The 17889-nt window shown below is 42.9% G+C and overlaps 1 protein-coding gene and 1 non-coding gene across 2 annotated transcripts in view; one reads left to right on the plus strand and one right to left on the minus strand.

The window, feature by feature from the left end:
- Nucleotides 1-17889, minus strand: part of ADCY1 (adenylate cyclase 1) — a 424494-nt gene that overhangs the window by 149179 nt on the left and 257426 nt on the right. Inside the window, exons 6-7 of the mRNA XM_038760089.1 lie at nucleotides 9584-9742; nucleotides 5444-5585 (exon numbers count right to left, since the gene is read on the minus strand). Coding sequence (XP_038616017.1) covers nucleotides 5444-5585; nucleotides 9584-9742 — 301 coding nt within the window. The remainder of the gene's footprint in view (nucleotides 1-5443; nucleotides 5586-9583; nucleotides 9743-17889) is intronic.
- On the plus strand, nucleotides 7438-7510 carry TRNAK-CUU. Its single transcript has one exon. It is a non-coding gene; the product is annotated as a tRNA-Lys (tRNA).

A 17889-nucleotide genomic window follows, 5' to 3' on the forward strand; every position in this document is an offset into this window, starting at 1 on the left:
GTGAGGAATCAGATTGATCTATGAATTTAGTGGAGCAAATACTATCTTGCCTGGATGACTGCATCAGCCTCCTTGCTGATCTCCCAGCCTCCTGTATCCCCCCACTCCAGTCCATACTTCACCCAGTTGCCTGGATCATTTTTCTACAAAAGCATACAGGACATGTCACTCCGCTCCTCAAAATCTCCAGTGGTTGTCTAGCCACATCTCCATCAAGCAAAAATTTCTCCTATTGCTGTACTGTGCTTTCCCAACCACTTATTCCAGTGCTCTGCACACAGTAAGCGCTCCGTAAATTCGATTGAATAAAGCCAGTCAATACCATCAGAATTCGTGAAATGAGTTATGTGCAAGTTTCAGACTATCCACTCGGGAATCCCCAAGAGTTAATGTTATTAGGACCAGCTTCTGGATCATTTGTCAACTACTCCAATATTGGAAAGGGTAGACCTGTCTTTTATGACTTACAAGAAATTAATCAGTAACTTCTAATTAACATGTACCTTTTCAATACACAGGGACACAATATTGACTTCCAGTCGCCCTTCATTTATGGACTACTGCACTAGCCTTCTCTCTGATCTCCCATCCTCGTGTCTCTCTCCACTTCAATCCATACTTCATGCTGCTGCCCGGATTATCTTTGTCCAGAAACGCTCTGGACATATTACTCCCCTCCTCAAAAACCTCCAATGGCTACCGATCAATCTGCGCATCAAGCAGAAACTCCTCACCCTGGGCTTCAAGGCTCTCCATCACCTCGCCCCCTCCTACCTCACCTCCCTTCTCTCCTCCTACTGCCCAGCCCGCACCCTCCGCTCCTCCACCACTAATCTCCTCACTGTACCTCGCTCTCACCTGTCCCGCCATCGACCCCCGGCCCATGTCATCCCCCGGGCCTGGAATGCCCTCCCTCTGCCCATCCGCCAAGCTAGCTCTCTTCCTCCCTTCAAGGCCCTGCTGAGAGCTCACCTCCTCCAGGAGGCCTTCCCAGACTGAGCCCCTTCTTTCCTCTCCCCCTCGTCCCCCTCTCCATCCCCCCGTCTTACCTCCTTCCCTTCCCCACAGCACCTGTATATATGTATATATGGTTGTACATATTTATTACTCTATTTATCTATTTATTTATTTATTTTACTTGTACATTTCTATCCTACTTATTTTATTTTGTTGGTATGTTTGGTTCTGTTCTCTGTCTCCCCCTTTTAGACTGTGAGCCCACTGTTGGGTAGGGACTGTCTCTATGTGATGCCAATTTGTACTTCCCAAGCGCTTAGTACAGTGCTCTGCACATAGTAAGCGCTCAATAAATACGATTGATTGATTGATTGATTGATTGAGTTGGAGTGGGTATTGATTTCAGTATCTTTATAGAACATCAATTATCTGAAACCAACTTCAAAGGAGGTGTCAGGTCAGCTGGAAAACAGCTCTAGGAGGAACTAGTGCCTGGATAAGAGGTCAAATTCATCTTCAAATGTTTAACTATGATGCATATTTCATATTCTCTACTAACGTTTCAAGGAAAAGTAATATTTCCTGGGGTGCTCTCAAAAGATGTATTCAAATTTTGCCAGACAGATTAGCAAACAGTGAACTATTTAGTCTAGAGTTGTAAATGAAATGCTAGAATGCCTATCCAGACAAAAATAAAGTCTATGATATATTGTTCACCAGGTATAATCATTTTTATTCAAGACTACTAACGAATAGAAGTTACATTCATCTTCAAGTTTTTAACTATGATGCATATTTCATATTCTCTAGTAACGTTTCAAGGAAAAGTAATATTTCCTGAGGTGCTCTCCAAAGATGTAGTCAAATTTTGCCAGACAGATTAGCAAACAGTGAACTATTTAGTCTAGAGATGTAAATGAAATGCTAGAATGCCTATCCAGACAAAAATAAAGTCTATGATGTATTGTTGACCTGGTATAATCATTATTATTCAAGATTTCTAAAGAATAGAAGTAATATTTTCTGGGGTGCTCTCAAAAGATGTATTCAAATTTTGCCAGACAGATTAGCAAACAGTGAACTATTTGGTCTAGAGATGTAAATGAAATGCTAGAATGCCTATCCAGACAAAAATGAAGTCTATGATATATTGTTCACCAGGTATAATCATTTTTATTCAAGATTTCAAAAGAATAGAAGTTAGATTCATTTTCAAATTTTTAACTATGATGCATATTTCATATTCTCTAGTAACGTTTCAAGGAAAGTAATATTTCCTGGGGTGCTCTCAAAAGACGTATTCAAATTTTGCCAGATAGATTAGCAAACAGTGAACTATTTAGTCTAGAGATGCAAATGAAATGCTAGAATGCCTAGCCAGACAAAAATAAAGTCTACGATATATTGTTGACCTGGTGTAATCATTCTTATTCAAAATTACTAACGAATAAAAGTTACATTCATCTGCAAATTTTTAACTATGATGAATATTTCATATTCTCTAGTAACATTTCAAAGAAAAGTAATATTTCCTGGGGTGCTCTCAAAAGATGTATTCAAATTTTGCTAGAAAGGTTACCAAACAGTGAACTATTTAGTCTAGAGATGTAAATGAAATGCTAGAATGCCTATCCAGACAAAAATAAAGTCTATGATGTATTGTTGACCTGGTATAATCATTATTATTCAAGATTTCTAAAGAATAGAAGTAATATTTCCTGGGGTGCTCTCAAAAGATGTATTCAAATTTTGCCAGACAGATTAGTAAACAGTGAACTATTTGGTCTAGAGATGTAAATGAAATGGTAGAATGCCTATCCAGGCAAAAGTAAAGTCTAAGATATATTGTTGACCTGGTGTAATCATTTCTATTCAAGATTACTAACTAATATAACTTAGATTTATCTTCAAATTTTTAACTATGATGCATATTTCATATTCTCTAGGAATGTTTCAAGGAAAGTAATATTTCCTGGGGTGCTCTCAAAAGACGTGTTCAAATTTTGCCAGATAGATTAGCAAACAATGAACCATTTAGTCTAGAGATGCAAATGAAATGCTAGAATGCCTAGCCAGACAAAAATAAAGTCTATGATATATTGTTGACCTGGTGTAATCATTTCTATTCAAGATTACTAATGAATAGAAGTTAGATTCATCTTCAAATTTTTAACTATGATGCATATTTCATATTCTCTAGTAACGTTTCAAGGAAAAGTAATATTTCCTGGGGTGCTCTCAAAAGATGTATTCAAATTTTGCCAGACAGATGAGCAAACAGTGAACTATTTAGTCTAGAGATGCAAATGAAATGCTAGAATGCCTATCCAGACAAAAATAAAGTCTATGATATATTGTTGACCTGGTGTAATCATTTTTATTCAAGATGCTAAAGAATAGAAGTTAGATTCATCTTCAAATTTTTAACTATGATGCATATTTCATATTCTCAAGTAACATTTCAAGGAAAAGTAATATTTCCTGGGGTGCTCTCAAAAGACGTATTCAAATTTTGCCAGACAGATTAGCAAACAGTGAACTATTTAGTCTAGAGATGTAAATGAAATGCTAGAATGCCTATCCAGACAAAAATAAAGTCTATGATGTATTGTTGACCTGCTATAATCATTATTACTCAAGATTTCTAAAGAAAAGAAGTAATATTTCCTGGGGTGCTCTCAAAAGATGTATTCAAATTTTGCCAGACAGATTAGCAAACAGTGAACTATTTGGTCTAGAGATGTAAATGAAATGCTAGAATGCCTATCCAGGCAAAAATAAAGTCTATGATATATTGTTGACCTGGTGTAATCATTTCTATTCAAGATTACTAACGAACAGAAGTTAGATTCATCTTCAAATTTTTAACTATGATGCATATTTCATATTCTCTAGTAACGTTTTAAGGAAAAGTAATATTTCCTGGGGTGCTCTCAAAAGACGTATTCAAATTTTGCCAGACAGATTAGCAAACAGTGAACTATTTAGTCTAGAGATGTAAATGAAATGCTAGAATGCCTATCCAGACAAAAATAAAGTCTATGATGTATTGTTGACCTGGTATAATCATTTTTATTCAAGATTTCTAAAGAATAGAAGTAATATTTCCTGGGGTGCTCTCAAAAGATGTATTCAAATTTTTGCCAGACAGATTAGCAAACAGTGAACTATTTGGTCTAGAGATGTAAATGAAATGTTAAAATGCCTATCCAGACAAAAACAAAGTCTATGATATATTGTTCACCTGGTATAATCATTTTTATTCAAGATTTCTAAAGAATAGAAATCAAATGATGCAATGGCAGTTTTGATGGGTTGTAAATGGTACCTTTGATTTAGATTTTCCTCTCTCGAGGCTATTTCAGGTATACTAGGCCACTGATATTTACAATCTGGGTCAAAACCTCAAAACAAAATCGGGGCTAAGACGGCAGAAAACAAAAAAAATCCACCATCTTAGCCAAATTATCTGAAATAGTCTGGCGGTACATAAACAGGCAATCTGAAAAGCAGCAGAAAACTCTTTACTCAGATAATTCAGGCTTCAAAACCTATCCGAGGAAACATGGGGAAAACAGAGGTTTGGGGCTTGAATTATCCAGAAGTGGACAACTGCTCAACTCTCCACTTTTCTTGCCCGAATAGACAAAACCCCAAGCACAACCAAAAGGACGACGTAACTTGGTATCAAGGTTTCTCTAATTGCCACGTTGGTTTGAGTATGGAGGTGGTCAGATTTGGCCCCGTAATTTATGAAACCATCAGCGTTAGCATTACGATACCATCCTTGCTCCTCCGGTGCTAGCTTTCTCACTGTTCCTCGGTCTCGACCGTCTTACCGCCGACCCCCGGCCCGCGTCCTACCTCTGGCCTGGATTGCCCTCCCTCCTCAAATCCGCCAGACAATTACTCTGCCCCACTTCAAAGCCTTACTGAGGCCACATCTCCTCCAAGAGCTCTTCCCAGACTAAGCCCCACTTTTCCTCATCTCCCGCTCCCTTCCATGTCACCTGGCCACACTCCCTTTGTTCTTCCCCCTTCTCCCCACTGCACAGCACTTATTTGTATAACTGTAATTTTATTCATTTATAATATATTATTATTATATTATTATAATATATTTATAATATTTATAATGATGTCTGTTGACTTGCATTGATGTCTGTCTCCCCACTTCAAAACTGTGAGCTCGCTGTGGGCAGGGATTGTCTCTCTTTATTGCTGTATTGTACTTTCCCAAGCGCTCAGCACGGTGCTCTGCACACAGTAAGCGCTCAATAAATACGACTGAATGAACGAATTAGCACGAAGACATTTCAAGATAGGAACTGGAGACATTCCTCCTACATTATTCTATGGAAAGACAGCCCTTCTTGTCACAGAAAATAATAAAAAGGGCCATGAGCCTGTGTCTGTAGAGAAGACTCCGAGTATGAGCTTTCATTCCAAAGATTAAATGAAACAGCCGAGTAGCAGGGATACTCACCTTTCTTCGATGAGATGGCACAATGAAAAATGTTTCAATATTATGCTTCTTCAGGAAACTGTTTCTTTCGTGCCCACAACCTGGCTCGACCTCATAATCCCCATTCAGGCACTCTAATGTGGTCTTTGTGATATGAACCTTTCTAGAAGAAAGGAGAGAGATAAACGTCAGTGGAACCCTTAAGGTCCGGAGCTGATAATGGCTGGTCGCACTGCCATCAGTTTTCAAAATCACTGAGCAAACCTGGTTGTTTAAACAAAAAAAATTAAGGTTACGTTACCAGTAATGGTAATGGTGTTTGGCGTAAAATAATAGTCTATGGTTTCTCTTAACCATGTATAAGTAGCGTATGAAAAATATTGAGTTCTTCCAACTCCCACGTCTACTCCCCACCTTGTTAATATTTGAGACTCCCTCAACAGCCAGATTGGTGTCACTCCTTGATGATGATCTTCATATATGTCGCCAACTTGTACTTCTCAAGCGCTTAGTACAGTGCTCTCCACACAGTAAGCGCTCAATAAATACGATTGAATGAATGAATGAATCAATGGTATTTATGGAGCGCTTACTGTGTGCACAGCACTGTATTATGCACAAGAGGGTTGGTGAACATTTTCCCTGCCCACAGTGAGCTAACATTCTGGAGGGAGAGACTGATATGGATATAAATAAATAATTTATAGTATATAATTATGAAGCAATCAGCTCTTGTCTTCCTGTGCTTTCAGGTTCCCCAGACAGGTAATTGAGTCATGTCTAATTCCCATCTATTTATTCCCTCCAAGCATTTAATACGGCATTCTGCACCCAGTAAGCAATTAATAAATACTACTACTACTATTTCTACTACTACTAGGTCACTCCCTGCCCTCTCTGGCCCTGCCCTCCATGCTCTTAGAGTTGAATCCATCGTGGATTTTCTTTCCTCCCATTCCAGCCCCTGTCCCCCTGGATTACAGGCCTCCCCCGCCTCTTCGGATCGGGTCGGGGCAACACGGGGAGAAAGGGCACGTAGCAGCAGCGGGAAAGGAGATCTTGGAAGGGCCTGTCAGCCCGTCCGGCCATATCTCCATAGCCGTCTCATTCAATCCCAGGGGATGGGAATTATGAGCTGGGGAAGCGGAAGGGCATGGAGATCAGGGTGGAAGAGACTTGGAAAGCTACAGCAGTGGGAATTCTAATAGCTGGGAGGGCAGGGTGAAAGGGAAAGGGGGTGGGGAAGGTTCAGAGAGTAGCTTACCTCGAAAGGAAGCATGTAGTGTGTAGTGTGTAGTGTGTTTCGCCCTACGGTGCGGCGAATGTCACCGCGACGTCAGGTATTTCAGGAACACAATGTGGGGAAATAGTGGAAAGCGAGGAGATGGAAGTGGGGAGTAGGGGGAGATTCACTTTGGAGTTGAATTCCTGGGCTGTTTGTTCTCTTAAAAACAAATTAAGACTGTGAGCACCAGCACTTAGAACAGTGCTTTGCACATAGTAAGTGTTTAACAAATGCCATCATTATTATTATTATTATTATTATTATTATTATAAATTAATGATACCCAGGGAAACTCAGGTGAACATCTGGTATGTCCTCAGACATGAACAGCTTGCTCTTAGTGAGCTGCTTTTTCATCAGCAGGAAAAGGCTAACAAAGAACAAATAGAGGCATTTGTTACCAGAGAGACGGCTGGATTCATGTGTAGAGTGTGTGTGTGTCTGCGTGTGTCCATCCATTAGAAATCCCACAAATTTGCCTTGGAGGAAACTATATTAAGCAATTGAAAAAGAATAAGCCATTGAAAGGATGGGGGAGATTTCAGATCTGATCTTGCAGCATTTACTATTAAAGGGGAAAATGAAAATTAGACATACTCATTTATACCGCACAACTTGATGTATTTGGAAGTTTTCTTGTACCTGAAACTGCTTTTTACCTGAAAATCAAGCCTCCTCTGTGAATACTGAACAACACTTTATCAATATCCATTTTGAAAGTCTCAAGGCTGCCCGGCTAGCTCAGTCAGTAGAACGTGAGACTCTTAATATCAGGGTTGTGGGTTCGAGCCCCACGTTGGGCACGATGTTTCCCTTCTAGACTCTGAGCCCACTGTTGGGTAGGGACCGTCTCTATATGTTGCCAACTTGTACTTCCCAAGCGCTTAGTACAGTGCTCTGCACGCAGTGAGCGCTCAATAAATACGATTGAATGAATGAATGTAGAGAAGCAGTGTGGCTATATCCGCCACATCATTATCATTATCATTATTACCCCAGAGCTTATTAGAGTTCTTGGTACATTGTAATCACTTCAAAAATACCACACTTACTATTATCACTGACATTATAAATATTATTATCATTATTATTAGCTAATCACCACATTTATTGAGCAGAGGGGGATGCAGACACAAAATTAAAAGAGAAAGAAGAAATAGATGAGTACATGAATAAGAGCTTAAATAGGATAGCATGTAAATTGATATGCACCAAAGTACTTTGGGCGTATCAGTGTGTAATTGGCACAGGAATGCTGGAGTGGAAGGAGGTGGCTATAACCTGGAGCGAGGAATAATAATAATAATGATGGCATTTATTAAGTGCTTACTATGTGCAAAGCACTGTTCTAAGCGCTGGGGAGGTTACAAGGTGATCAGGTTGTCCCACGGGGCACTCACAGTCTTAATCCCCATTTTCCAGATGAGGGAACTGAGGCCCAGAGAAGTGAAGTGACTTGCCCAAAGTCACACAGCCGACAATTGGCGGAGCCAGGATTTGAACCCATGACCTCTGACTCCAAAGCCCGGGGTCTTTCCAGTGAGCCACGCTGCTTCAAAAAAATAATTAGGGAAGGTCTGCTTCAAAAGATGAGATTTCAGAAGGGCTTTGAGTCTCGTTCTTTCTCTGCAGCCTAGTGGATTTGCAGGACGAGACAGGCGCTTAGTACAGTGCTCTGCACACAGTAAGCGCTCAATAAATCCGACTGAATGAATGAATAAGCCAGGAGAAAACGGATTGGAGGCAGGAATGACGAGAAAGAGAGTGAGGAGGTAGGTTTTGGAAGAGTGTGGATACGTAAGTGGGATAGAGTTGATGGAGTGTTTTAAGGCTAGTGGTCTTCACAGTCCTCACAAAATAACTTTTGGTCACCATATCCCTAATCTAAATAGACGAAGCAGCGTGGCTTAGTGGAAAAAGTCCGGGCTTTGGAGCCAGAGGTCATGAGTTCAAATTCTGCCTCCGCCACTTGTCAGTGGTGTGATTTTGGGCAAGTCACTTCACTTATCTGGGCCTCAGGTCCCTCATCTGGAAAATGGGGATGAAGACTGTCAGCCCCCCGTGGGACAACCTGATCACCTTGTAACCTCCCCAGCACTTAGAACAGTGCTTTGTACATAGTAAGTGCTTAATAAATGCCATTATTATTATTATTATTATTATGAGTTCAAATCCCGGCTCCGCCACTTGTCAGCGGTATGACTTTGGGCAAGTCACTTCACTTCTCTGGGCCTCAATTCCCTCATCTGGAAAATGGGGATGAAGACTGTGAGCCCCCCGTGGGACGACCTGATCACCTTGTAACCTCCCCAGCGCTCAGAACAGTGCTTTGCACAAAGTTAGCGCTTAATAAATGCCATTATCGTTATTATTATTATTATGAGTTCAAATCCCGGCTCCACCACTTGTCAGCGGTATGACTTTGGGCAAGTCACTTCACTTCTCTGGGCCTCAGTTCCCTCATCTAGAAAATGGGGATGAAGACTGTGAGCCCCCCGTGAGACAACCTGATCACCTTGTAACCTCCCCAGTGCTTAGAACAGTGCTTTGCACATAGTAAGCGCTTAATAAATGCCATCATCGTTATTATTATTATTATGAGTTCAAATCCCGGCTCCGCCACTTGACAGCGGTGTGACTTTGGGCAAGTCACTTCACTTCTCTGGGCCTCATCTGGAAAATGGGGATGAAGACTGTGAGCCCCCCGTGAGACAACCTCTCACCTTGTAACCTCCCGAGTGCTCAGAACAGTGCTTTGCACGTAGTAAGCACATACTAAATGCCATCATTATTGTTATTATTAAAAATCCACGCCTTCTTGAAAGAAAGATGCTTCAACACATTGATGACCACAGTTCGTTCTTCACACGACTTACCCAGGTAATCCTCCGGCTTCCATTACGTTGGCGAGCGTCACGTCATTCGACCAGACATCGTATTGCCATTTTCGAAGGCCCAGCACACCGCACAGGACCCGTCCCGTGTGCAAACCCACTCGCATGTTGAGGTCGACTTCCGTGGCCTCTGCTACCGATCTAAAATAGATTACGGGAGACGTTATCAATTCATCGCAGATCGTTATCCTTCCGTTGCTCCTCAAACAAGCTTGTTGTCGTCTTAGGCTGTCAAGCCATGTCCAAGGCCATGGAAAAATCTTTTCCAGAATGTCCCATTTCGCTCTGGACCGAATCCATAGTGTTTTCTCGGTGAAAATGCGGAAGTGGTTTATCGTTGTCTCCTTCTGCACATTAAATGAGTCTCCACCTTTGACCCTCTTCCATGGCACTGCTGCCCGGCACAGGGGAATTTTGATTTTTAGCAGATCGCCTTCCACTTACTAGTCACTGCCCAAACCAGGAATGGGATACTTGACGCTCCCTCCTGTAGTCGTGACCGGTAGAGTACCGGAAACTCACCAGGTGCGACCCTGAGAGAGGTCGAACAAGCTAGAGGTCAGAAAATAGACTTTTTCTGCCTTAGGAAATCCCCAAATTACGTCTCTGACCCCTTTTCAACTGTTAGAACAGTGCTTAGTGAATAGTAAGCGTGCGGCTCAGAGGACGGAGCCCGGGCTTGGGATTCAGAGGTCGTGGGTTCTAATCCCGGCTCCGCCAACTGTCAGCTGTGTGACTCCGGGCAAGTCACTTCACTTCTCTGGGCCTCGGTTCCCTCATCTGGAAAATGGGGATTACGACTGTGAGCCCCATGTCGGACAAGCAGCGTGGCTCGGTGGAAAGAGCCCGGGCTTTGGAGGCAGAGGTCACGGGTTCAATATCCCGGCTCTGCCAACTGTCAGCTGGGTGACTTTGGGGGAGTCACTTAACTTCTCTGGGCCTCAGTTACCTCGTCTGGAAAATGGGGATTAAAACTGTGAGCCCCCGATGGGGCAACCTGATCACCTTATAACCTCACCAGCACTTAGAACAGTGCTTGGCACATAGTAAGTGCTTAACAAATACTAACATTATTATTAATTATTATTATTATTATTATTATTGTTATTATTATTATTATTATTATATGACCAGGTTGACATTATCAAAATTCTAGCACCCCGCATGGGACCTGCAGAGATTTGGTCGGCTTTCTATCTCTTCTCTTCAATCCCCTATTTCCTCCTGGCTTCAGGGCATCTCTTCTTGGATGTCCCAGTGCCACCTGAAACTTAACATGTCCTTGTAACCTCCCCAGCACTTAGAACAGTGCTTTGCACATAGTAAGCGCTTAACAAATACCATCATTTTTATTATTATCATTGTATGCCCCCAGCTCTTAGAACTATGCTGGGCAAATAGTAAGCACATAACAAATCATCATCATCAATCATATTTATTGAGCGCTTACCATGCCGTCATCATTATTATTATTATTGCTATTATTATTTTTATATTATATTATATTATTATTATATTACAATATCATATTATATCATTATATTCTACATTATAATATAATATAACAATACATAACATATGATATAGAATAATTTAATATATTATAATACTATATAACAATATAATATAGTATAATATAATAATACAATATAATATAATATAATATATGATAATATAATATATAATATATTATAATACTATATTATTGTTATTATTATTATTATTATTGTTATTATTATTATTATTATTATTTCTGCAGCTGGAGTTTCCCCCCTTGCTCTCACTCTAATCCTGCCCCTTGCCTTTTCTCCACACAAAATTCACTCCACACCTCACATTTCCCCCTCCGCAGCTCCAACATAATGGACTCCATTGCTCCCGCAGACCCCGTTGCCACCTCTGCAATCCCAAGCCCTCAAAGTCTTCATCTCCATTTTCCAGATGAGGGAACTGAGGCCCAGGGAAGTGAAGTGACTTGCCCAAAGCCACACCGCTGACAAGTGGCGGAGCCGGGATTTGAACTCGTAATAATAATAATAGTAATAATGGCATTATTAAGCACTTACTATGTGCGAAGCACTGTTCTAAGCGCTGGGGAGGTTACAAGGTGATCAGGTTGTCCCGCGGGGGGCTCACAGTCTTCATCTCCATTTTCAGAATTTTTAAATTCAGTCCACGCCTCACATTTCCCCCTCCGCAGCTCCAACATAATGGACTCCATGGCTCCCGCAGACCCCGTTGCCACCTCTGCTAACCCAAGCCCTCCTACAATCCCATTTTTCATGGCTACAAAGTCGGGGGGCCGAGAGAGGGTCTCCTTCTAGCCCTGCCCCACTCGTACTCCTCCTTCATGGTGGCCACCTGCTCCCCCCAGGCTTAGGATGCTCTGGTTGTGTGGCACTTTGGCAGTGAAGGCTATTGAGTGCTGAAGGGGTGTGGTGGTAGAGGCAAGAATATTAATATTAATGATATTAATAATAATAATAATAATGGCATTTATGAAGTGCTGACACTGAAGGCCGCCATGTTGGAGCCTCCACGGCAAACGAAACAGGAAAGTTACAAAATGAACAGACGGGACTGGGGGGAGAATGGGAGACATAGGAGTGAGGCTGGGATTCCAGAAGTGTCCTAGAAACTTGAGAAAGTGAAGATGGCTGAGCTAGCCACGAAGGGGTCGTTTGGGTTATAAAATAACCTTTCTTTCCTGTATTGTTACTTTAAACAGATGATGGACACCTAATAAAAACATGTAGCTTCATAAAAGTGTTTTGGCACAGTAATCACCAGGGCTCCTGTTTTTAATTTGACTTGCCCAGGTAATCCTCCAACTTTCATTACATCTGCTAGCGTCACTTAACTTCTCTGGGCCTCGGTTCCCTCATCTGTAAAATGGGGATTCATTCATTCATTCATTCAATCGTATTTATTGAGCGCTTACTGTGTGCAGAGCACTGTACTAAGCGCTTGGGAAGTACAAGTTGGCAACATATATGAAGACTGTGAGCCCCACGTGGGACAACCTGATTACCTCGTATCTACCCAGCTCTTAGAACAGTATTTGGCACATAGTAAGTGCTTAACAAATACCAACATTATTATTATTATTATTATTATTATTTGACCAGGTTGACATTATCAAACTTTTCGCAGCCCACAGGGGACCTATAGAGATTTGGTCAGCTTTCTATGTCTTCTCTTCAATCCCCTATTTCCTCCTGGCTTCAGGGCATCTCTTCTTGGATGTCCCAGTGACACCTCAAACTTAACATGTCCTAAACAGAACTTCCCATCTTCTCCCCCGAACCTTATCTTCTCCACGACTTTTCTGTCTCTGTAGACAACACCATTCTTTCATTCATTCAGTCGCATTTATTGAGCGCTTACTGTGTGCAGAGCACTGTACTAATCGCTTGGGAAATGCAAGTCGGCAACATATAGAGACGGTCCCTACCCACCAACGGGCTCACAGTCTAGAAGGGGGAGACGGATAACGAAACAAAACGTGTGGACGGGTGTCAAATCGACAGAACAAATAGAATTAAAGCTTGATGAACATCATTAACAAAATAACCATCCTTCTTGTCTCCCAAGCCAATAACCTGTGCATTATCGAGAAGCAGCGCGGCAGAGTGGCTAGAGCACAGGCCCAAGAGTCAGAAGGTCATGGGTTCTAATCCCGGCTCCACCAGTTGTCCGCTGTGTGACCGTGGGTGAGTCACTTCACTCGCTGTGCCTCAGTTACCTCATCTGGAAAATGGGGATTGAAACTGTGAGCCCCAGATGGGACAGGGGCTGTGTCCACTTCGATTTGCTGGTATCCGCCCCAGCGCTTAGTACAGTGCCTGGCACAAAATAAGCGCTTAACAAATGCCATTATCATCATCATCATCATCATCGACTCACATCTCAGTCAATCCACATATTCAACCTGTCACCAAACCCTGTCAGTTCACCCTTCACGACATCGATAAAGTCCATCCTTCCCTCTCCACCCTAACCGCTGAAGCAGCGTGGCTCAGTGGAAAGAGCCCGGGCTTTGGAGTCAGAGGTCATGGGTTCAAATCCCGGCTCTGCCAACTGTCAGCTGTGTGACTTTCGGCAAGTCACTTCTCTGGGCCTCAGTTACCTCATCTGCAAAATGGGATGAAAACTATGAGCCCCCCGTGGGACAACCTGATCACCTTGTAACCTCCCCGGTGCTTAGAACAGTGCCTTGCACGTAGTAAGCGCTTAACAAATACCATCATCATCAGGCACTTTTTTTAAGGTATTTGTTAAGCTCTTACTAGGCGAAAAGCACTGTTTTAAGCGCCAGGATAAGAACAAGTTCATTTTATTGGCTACAGTTCCTGTCCCGTATGGAGGTCACAGTATAGGCCAGGAGGGAGAACAGGAATTGAATCCCCATTTCACAGTAGAGGAAATGGAGATACAGATAAATGAAGTGACTCGCTGTTCCAAGGTGAATATGCACCGTCTCAAGGTCAAACGCTATCTCGTGGCTACCCAAGCCAGAAAAGCGGAACTCAGAAGCACAGTTGGGGGGTAGGAGGAGGGTCCTTGCAGCTGAAACTGCTAGATAGACACGCCAGGCCAGGAATACAGCAGGTTTCCCTCGGCCCCTCGCCAACGAAATAAGGGGACAGAGATCGGAGAAGCGGAAACGGGAAGCTCGAACAGCCCGAAGGACAGGTGAAAAATACCTGCCACCTCTGACATTAAATACCTGCTACCTCTGACAGCGAATCGAGCCTTTTAGCAGCTGTCTACGTGTCCCCTCTGCCCAGAGCATGGGACGCCCGCTCTGCCTGCACCACGTGAGGAAGTGTGGGACAGGTGAGTGAACATCTGTGGAGCCGGAGAAGCTGGGGCGATTTGCCACGTGCATGTAACGCATAAGCGATTCCTCCCAAAAGGGATGCATTCGTGCAGGGGAGGTAGATGCTTCACCACGTGCGAGAACATTTAAGTGAATTCCTCCCCAGTGGGAAGCGCTTGTGACCGGGGGCTAATCGCTTCATCACACGCAAGTAACGCCTAAGTGGATTCCTCCGATTGGGAAGCGTTCGGGGTCAGGGGCTATCGTGCGAGCGACTCGTAAGTGTGTGTTCCTCCTGAGAGGGAAGTTCAGTCTGTCATGTGTGAATAATAACTAAAATCCTGTGTTCCTCCTGAAGGAGAATTTCAATTCTCCACGGAGAATCATTTTTGCTTGGCTCAGCCTTTCTCGAGACCATTAGCCAAAGTTCTGCTCGATGCAGAAGCAAATGAGGAAACACTGGACGGTTTAGAGGAATGGAGAGAAGCGTGCCAAAGCAATGCTTCAGGAAGATTATCCAGGCAACTGCATGGAATCAGGACTGAAGTCAAGAGCACCCGTAAGGGGGCCAATACAATAATAATGATAATAATGATGGCATTTATTAAGCGCTTTCTATGTGCAAAGCACTGTTCTAAGCGCTGGGGAGGATTCAAGGTGATCAGGTTGTCCCACATGGGACTCCCAGTCTTAATCTCCATTTTCCAGATGAGGTAACTGAGGCCCAGAGAAGTTGACTTGCCCAAAGTCCCACAGCTGACAATGGGCGGAGCCGGGATTTGAACCCATGACCCCCGACTCTTTCCACTGAGCCACGCTGCTTCTCTACCTCGGTCCGCTATAAGAGCTTGAACTAGAGAGGTGGCTGTTTGGCTAGAAAGATCTGGGAAATGGCATGGCCCAAAAACTGATCTTCTGGTATTTGTTATGCGCTTACAATGTGAAGCTGAGAGATTTCGGAAGATGATGAATTCCCCAACTTTTGGGCCCGGGAAGGTGGTGGTATCGTCCGGGATAACTTCCACTCAGCATTTATGGTCTCGCAGCCACTCGCAGCACCTTTGATCGTAACAATTCACATACCGTAGAGAAGCAGCCTGGCCTAATAATAATAATAATAATAATAATAATAATAATAACGGCATTTGTTAGGCGCTTACTTTGTGCAAAGCACTGCTCTAAGCACTTTTGAGGTTACAAGGTGATCAGGTTGTCCCACGTGGGGCTCACAACAATAATACTATCATTATTTTATTCTATTTCTTAAGCACTTTCTTAAGCTACCCATCTCTCCGCTCTCTTCTACCTTTAAATTCTTTTGTGTCTATCTCACACACTGGTTTGTAAACTTTTTTGAGGACAGGGGAACTCGCTCTCACTCACTTTTCATTCATTCATTCATTCAATGGTATTTATTGAGCGCTCACTGTGTGCAGAGCACTGTACTAAGCGCTTGGGAAGTACAATTCGGCAACATATAGAGATGGTCCCTACCCAACAACGGGCTCACGGTCTAGAAGGGGGGAGACGGACAACAAAACAAAATACGTGGACAGGTGGCAAGTCGTCCGAACAAATAGAATTAAAGAATTAAATAAATAGAATAGTAAATATGTACAAGACCCTGCCACTTGTCTGCTATGTGACCTTGGGCACCTCACCTCTTCTCTGTGCCTCAGTTTCCTTATTTGCACAGGTGGGATGAATTTCTGGTTATCCCTCCCACTTGGAGTGTGAGCTAGATGTGGAATGGGGCCTGTGGGTCATCTGATTGTATTGTATCTACCCCAGCGCTTAGCAGAGTGTATGGCACATTGTTAAGTACTTACTAATACCAAAATTATCATTAATATGATGATGTCGGGGCAGAGGGGCAACTTAATCTCAAGGTATAGAACACAGTAGCCCCTGGATAAAATACTTTGGATTGACTGATGTCGGGAAGGACTAGAGATCCTGGGAAATATACTAGAGAAGCAGCGTGACTCAGTGGAAAGAGCCCGGGCTTTGGAGTCAGAGGTCGTGGGTTCAAATCCCGCCTCCACCAATTCATTCATTCAATCGTATTTATTGAGCGCTTACTGTGTGCAGAGCACTGGGTGATTTGGGGCAAGTCATTTCACTTCTCGGTGCCTTAGTCCCCTCATCTGTAAAATGGGGATGAAGACTGTGAGCCCCCCCGTGGGACAACCTGATCGCCCTGTAACCTCCCCAGCGCTTAGAACAGTGTTTTGCACATAGTAAGCGCTTAATAAATGCCGTCATTCTTATTATATCCTAGCATGTTCTTTATGGGTACCAGGGCAGACTCCTGGCCTACTTTACCACCCAGATTTCCTATCATTCATTCATTCATTCATTCAATCGTATTTATTGAGCGCTTACTGTGTGCAGGGCACTGTACTAAGCGCTTGGAAAGTACAATTCGGCAACAGATAGAGACAATCCCTTCCCAACAACGGGCTCACGGTCTAGAAGGGGGAGACAGGCAACAAAACAAAGCAAGTAGACAGGCGTCAATGCCATCAGAATAAATAGAATTATAGAAATATAAACATCAAGCACGAACTCCTCGCTTTCTAACGCCAACCTGCTCACTGTATCTTGATCTCGTTAATCTCACCACTGACCTCTTACCCATATCAAGCGCTTAGTACAGTGCTCTGCACACAATAAGCGCGCCATAAATACGATTGAATGAATCCTGCCTCTGGCCTGGAATTCCCTCCCTCTTCGTAGCCAACGGCTGATCACATCGCTCTCCCCATCTTCAAAGCTTTATTAAAATCACATTTCATCCCAAAGGGTTTCCCCAACTAAGCGCTCTTTTCTTCTTCTTCCCCTCCTTTCTTGGATTTTCACCATCTGTTCACCCCTCCCTCAGACCCACAGCACAAAATCAGAATTTATTTATATTAACGATCTGTATCGCCCCGAAGACTGTAAGCTTGTTGTGGGCAGAGAATGTGTCCACAAACTCAATTATACTGTGCTCTCCCAAGTGCTTAGTTCAGTGCTCTGCACACAGTAAATAATAATGATAATAATAATAATAATAATAATAATAATAATAATAATGGCATTTATTAAGCGCTTACTATGTGCAAAGCACTGTTCTAAGCGCTGGGGAGGTTACAAGGTGATCAGGTTGCCCCACGGGGGGCTCACAGTCTTAATCCCCATTTTACAGATGAGGTCACTGAGGACCAGAGAAGTTAAGTGACTTGCCCAAAGTCACACCCAGTAAACAGCATAATAAAATAAAATAAATGCCCAGTAAACATGTTGATTGATTCATCAGGGATTGGGAGAAAAGAAGGATGGCAATTCATCCTCCCCACCTTCCCAGGAATAATTACACAGAGGCGCTCATCCAGAGATATTTGACTTTAGGCGGGGTAAAAGAACATTTCTTTTCCAGTATTTACCAAGTCCAAAGAGGGATTACGGGAAGGGTGAATGGATG

Source organism: Tachyglossus aculeatus, chromosome 18, assembly GCF_015852505.1.
Source record: "Tachyglossus aculeatus isolate mTacAcu1 chromosome 18, mTacAcu1.pri, whole genome shotgun sequence".
Classification (NCBI taxonomy): domain Eukaryota; kingdom Metazoa; phylum Chordata; class Mammalia; order Monotremata; family Tachyglossidae; genus Tachyglossus; species Tachyglossus aculeatus.